We start from the raw sequence: 5,328 nt of genomic DNA on the forward strand, positions 1-5,328 counted from the left end.
AGTTTAACCAAGTCACCCTACAAGTTTACCCACCATATGGTGGGTGGAGCACCTGTTTCAGCAACAACTTGTCCATAGAGCAGCTGATCTATCAAGTCACTCTGAGCTCCTGTTTTCATCTTAGTCAGAGTCCACACACCACTTCCTTTATGATGTCCTTTCCCTCACTGGGAAAGGAGTTGTTGCAGAGGTCTGTCTTGGCTTAAAGGTATTGAACTACATGGTGGTTCAGAAGCAAACCTCAGCCTTCCTCTGGCATAATCTGCTGCTGTCTCCAACAAACCCAGCTGAGGAGTGTTAGAAAGACAGGGAGGTACGGGAAAAGGAGGACAGGAAAGGAAGGGAGTTATGATCCTCTCAACAGTCATAGTGAGGGCAACTAAAGCAGAAATAGACTAAAGATGGCTGTGATGGCTGCAAGGTTGAGGAGAGTTCTGGTTTAGCAAAGCCTCCTGAATAGCTTCACTGCAGCCACTCAGCTCCATCTGGTTGAGAACACAGCTGATGTGCTCCACAGTTGCAGCATGGCCCATCTGCAGTTTCCACAGTCGAAGCATTTCATACTGGGCATCTCGTAAACGCCGATGTTCTATCTCAATTCGCTCTAGATCATAGTCACTCAGACCCAGGCGCCTCACAAACTCTTTCCACCGAGATGGCGGTACATGATCCACCACAGTGTAGAGAATAGCAGGGTCTGTGAAAAGAAAACAAATAAAGTGTGAGAACCAGGATTCTGCAGCCTCAAGGATAATGCAAATAATCCAGGGCTGGATGGTGCCTTGGGATCGTGCATTGCCCCCTCCTGTTCAGGTCTTCTACAGAGCAGTCACACAGACTTGAGTGATGTCCAGACGTGCTCTTATCCCTCAAAAAGCAATGGGAATGCTTCCATATGCTCTTGTATAAGGATACGAGCAGAGCTGAGGAACATGCTTAGGGCCTTGTTGCCACACATTCCTGCAAAAAGAATGCTCTGGGTCACCATCCCAAAGGCATTCAGACTGACAAGCATGTCACCACATATGACAATCCATTTTGCTGGTAGGAAAGGAGGACAACAGAAAGGCCTTGCATAGATGTTTAGCATACAGAGCCCCACAGGCTCTGGGCATGCTTCTGCCTTTGTACCATGCTGTGCATCAAGTAAACACACAGGTCATGTATACCACGTAAGGTCTGTCCAACATCCTCCTAGCTGCATCTGCATCATCAGGTTCTCGTTTGCCTGGGGAAGGAGGGGAGGATGGGGGAGTTTCGCTTACTGTCTGGAAGCTGTGTCTTCCTGGCAGGTCTGACACAGTCTGGTAACTCATGTGGGCTTTGCGGCAGAGGTGCAGATGGTGGTGTTGCATTCACTGATAATTCTATTTCCTTCTGGGACTCAGGAAGAAGGATGGAAATTTCACTTCTTTTTACCTCAACCTGAAAGACACATTTTCTTAGTCCAGAATCATGTGCAGCAGCACAATACATCTGTCTCCTGCAAGGAGTCACTAGCTTTATATACTAAAATTTATCCAAGATAAGTGGGGAGCAGGTGCTGAGGTTTTAATTCTTCCTATATACCTTGTTTGAGCAGAAGACACCAAACATTTCTTTCCAGCAAAACCCAAGGAGTTTAACTCTCTTTTGGCATCAAAAAACAGTAATCTGGAAAAAATATTTCTTTACAAAATCAAGTAAGGCTTGGACCCGAAATCACCACCATTCTAGAAGCTCCACATGCCACCTTTCCCATCAGCCTTCTCTGTAAGGCTCTGGAGACCCCACCTCAACTCCTGCTTGGGCCCTCTTAATTGCAGAACAACACTAGACCCAAGAGAACACTCTGAAGCAGCAGTGGGGTCAAGATCTGAAGTGAAGTAAAATTAGTTAAATCCTTCAAGCTTGGGATATATAGGGAGAAAAAGGATTAAGGACTGCTATCTGAAAAAAACGCATCTGGAAAGAAAAAAAAGCAAAAAGTCAGGAGTTTGAAAAGCATCCTCTAGAAGAGGGGGAAGTAAAATGTTAATGGCTCCACCCTCTACAGGAAAAGACTTCTGAATTAAACATTCCTATTACTCTGCTCATTTGAAAATACAAGGCCTGAAAACAGCCCATGGGGAAAAAATGCTACTCTGGATCCCAGGTTAACATAGTTGAAAGTGGAAGGAAAGCTCTCATACCCATCATCTTGCTCACCTCAGATACTGGCTCCTTGGTTGTCTGTGGCAAAGAAACTTTAAAGAAAAAAAAAGAAAAAGGAAAGCAAAAATTATTTTCACTTCCTCTTGTCCCAAAGAAAACAGGAAAGCAGCTATTCACAGTCCTGCCCTCAAAAGGTTTTATAGCAAAATGCACATTTCCCAGAGATAAGCTCACATGCACTTCCAGTCTCAGCTATGGGCATGGATGCAGAGTTGTAAGAACTGCACCAGTAAGCTCAGCTGTCGAGTTCTTGTGTTCCTCTGGCCTTGCAGCAAAGCAGAGTAATGGGATCCCACTTTTTCCCCTCACATGTGCGCGTACACACAAACACACAGAGAATAATGTCTATGCCAATTAATATCACTGCATATGCTTCTGTACTCACCACAGGAGTAGAAAGATGACGCTATCCCATTTTTCTGGACCAGTTTCACTACTTTATTTACAATGTAGAGGACAGAGATAACTCCAAATATTGCAACAATGATGCCAAGGACAAGGCTCCCATCTGGACAAAAGGAAGAGGGCAAATGAGTGAGTGACTGAGAACAGAGGAGGTAAGTGCTAGAGGAAGAATAGCAAGCGAAGATGTACAAATGGTAGGGAGAAAAAGAATAATGGTTTGAGAGAGTGCAGAAAATAACACTTTACAAAATGTATTAACAGTACAAAAGCCCACACTGAAAAGATTCCACTGTCCCTCAGCTCCCCCAGTACTCACTGAGCCCAGACGAAGTCGGTGAGGTAGTCACTGGGCTATGACACTGCAAGCATTCTTCTCCAGTGCAGCTGAAAGAGCAAGTCAGAGAGGTGAGCATGCATGAAACAAAATGCCAGCCATCTGCAACAATGCTAAGTAACAGACAAGTCAAGATGAGCCTGCAAAGCAGGGCAATGCAGTGTGGCTAGTGACTTTGGGTTCTTCATGGGCTGATGCCCACACAGAGAAGACTGGGGGTGGCAGAGGAGAAGACCCAATTGCCTCAGAAAGGCAGAATGTTGTAAAGTTATGTCAAGATGGACAGAGCCTTGAGAAGAATTTCTTCCCCCTATGGGGCTTGTGTCTGCTGTCTCTCCCACTCAGTGGAGGGGCATACAGAGAAAAAAAAGCTCACCTGTTGCAAGGCTTGCAAATGTTACTAAGTGTCAGGAAGAATCGAGGCTTACACCTGCAAATTGTGTCTCTGTTCTTTGAACCTGTAGAGAAAAGAAGAAACCTATTCTATGAAACTGTTGCCATAATCTGGATAGAAAAGAAAACAAAAGGAGAAAAATCCACTCCAAGATGGGTGGAAGATTACCCATCTTTGGGCCTGGAGAACTACTGAAGAAGAGAAGAAGGATTCGGTCTACGTTTGAGGACAGGGTTGAAGGAGGACCAAAATAATAAAAAATAAGGGTACCACTGCCCTGGTAGGTTGGGGATCTCTGTAGAAGCTTGGAAAGGGACTAAAATTACAGTGCAGCTGAAATTGGTCTAAGGGATAATGACAGTTCCAGTGCAAAAGTGGGGAAAGTCACTCAAGTTCAAGCATGACAGGAAGGGGAAATCAGATTAGTCAGGCAAAGATGAGGGAGAAGTGGTCCCTGAGCAGCTGGGACTGGTGAGGAAGTCAGTTCAGGGCAGGGAGAAATCACTTCAAGCCATGGGACGCATATCCACTCTTGTGATCTGCTATGCTGTGAGAGGAAGGGGTAAGAAATGAAAAAAACTATTGCTTCTAAGCAAGTCACAGTATAGAGACCAAGTAAAACAGGTGTGGGGAGGCACAGACAAGAATAGTGATGGAAGGACATAAAGCTGCATGAGGGGAGGTTAAAAGGTACCAGAACAAGCAGCATGCATTCTGTGACAAGCGAAGGACAGGACTAGAACAGTTCTTCATCAGCCAAGAGGGAAGGAAACTGCTCAAGGGCAGTGTACAACGATGGCCCTTGAGGCTAAGAGTAAGCGTGGAAACTGTGACAGAGGAGGATTACTGAGCACCAGAGGGAATCCATTTACCAGTTAGACAGCAAATCTCATGCTAGGTAGGGTAAGAGATGAGACAGGGATCAGGAGAAGCAGAATTTGCAAAGAAGAGGGGATAGCTTTAGGACAACAAGGTAAGGAGCATTTAAGGGACATGAACAGAATTAGACTACAGCAGAAAGTGGCGAGCAGCAAGCAGTATCTGGTTAAGATTCTCCAGCTCTGACTGGGGATGAGGCAGCCTGGGACAGCTAACACGGGTACTTCTCCCAGACACCTGCACTATCCCTAGGTCATGCCCAATGCCAATGGGTACAGTTTAGCATTACCCGAGCAGCTTTTTACTTTAGAACGCTGCACAGTATGCTGTGGTGGTTCAGGAACTGACTGACAAGCAGTTCAGCTGGGCACTGGGACCAGCAGTATTTTCAGCCATTGTATTCAATGTGCTTCCAGTAGTTGGTGAGGGAAATGCAACGAGAATGAGGAGAAAGACAAAAAAGGAAGGCAAGGGGGAAATCTGCTTTAGAGCACAAAGACCTTTCTTCAGTTCCTGCAAGGCAGAGGTACCAAAACTAAATAGAATACATCTCCTCACAACAGCCAAAACCAAGAAACCGTTCAAGGACAACATGAAGGTGGAAACTGTGATAGAAAATGGACTGATACCAAGGCAGGCAAAAAATGGCAGTCTTTCTGAGGAAAGGGGGCAGGCAAAACCAAGAATAGTTCCAAAACTACAATCACTTCAGGGCAAGGTGCTGCAATGTGTCAGAAAGTGACCAGAAGGCTGTTAATGTCTACCCTAGTACAGGATGTCTGTACTGGACCCATATCCATGCTGTACTCACAGTTGGCGATAATTCCATTGACACATGAGCTGCAGTTCCTACACTGGAAGAGATCGGACAGTCCAATCTGATATTGATTCTTCCGACAGCCACATACGGTATCTTGCTTTGGGGTGCAGGGGCTCTCTACTATCTGCTGGAATTCTGAGGAATGAAAGAAGTGATTATTTCAACCTCTTCCTTCATCTTCAGCTGAGAGCACTGTTACGATGACAGGTATTGTTATCCCCTAATCTTCCCAGAAAAAGTCCAAAAAGGCCTGCAAACTCTGCCTCAGACTGTAGTAACTTGGTAGCCCTTCTTCCTGGTGTA

The 5,328-nt window shown here is 45.4% G+C and overlaps 1 protein-coding gene across 1 annotated transcript in view; it reads right to left on the reverse strand.

Annotated features, from left to right (window-relative positions):
• Positions 1–261: 261 nt before the first annotated feature.
• The window catches only part of LOC104157899 (tumor necrosis factor receptor superfamily member 1A-like), a gene marked incomplete at its 5' end in the record, with an annotated part of 5,862 nt that continues 795 nt past the window's right edge, over positions 262–5,328 (reverse strand). Inside the window, 7 exons of the mRNA XM_009695422.1 lie at positions 262–697; positions 1,266–1,425; positions 2,188–2,225; positions 2,579–2,701; positions 2,915–2,982; positions 3,309–3,390; positions 5,017–5,160. Of these exons, the coding sequence (XP_009693724.1) occupies positions 396–697; positions 1,266–1,425; positions 2,188–2,225; positions 2,579–2,701; positions 2,915–2,982; positions 3,309–3,390; positions 5,017–5,160 (917 nt within the window). The remainder of the gene's footprint in view (positions 698–1,265; positions 1,426–2,187; positions 2,226–2,578; positions 2,702–2,914; positions 2,983–3,308; positions 3,391–5,016; positions 5,161–5,328) is intronic.

Source organism: Cariama cristata, unplaced genomic scaffold (assembly GCF_000690535.1).
Source record: "Cariama cristata isolate BGI_N322 unplaced genomic scaffold, ASM69053v1 scaffold42042, whole genome shotgun sequence".
NCBI lineage: Eukaryota > Metazoa > Chordata > Aves > Cariamiformes > Cariamidae > Cariama > Cariama cristata.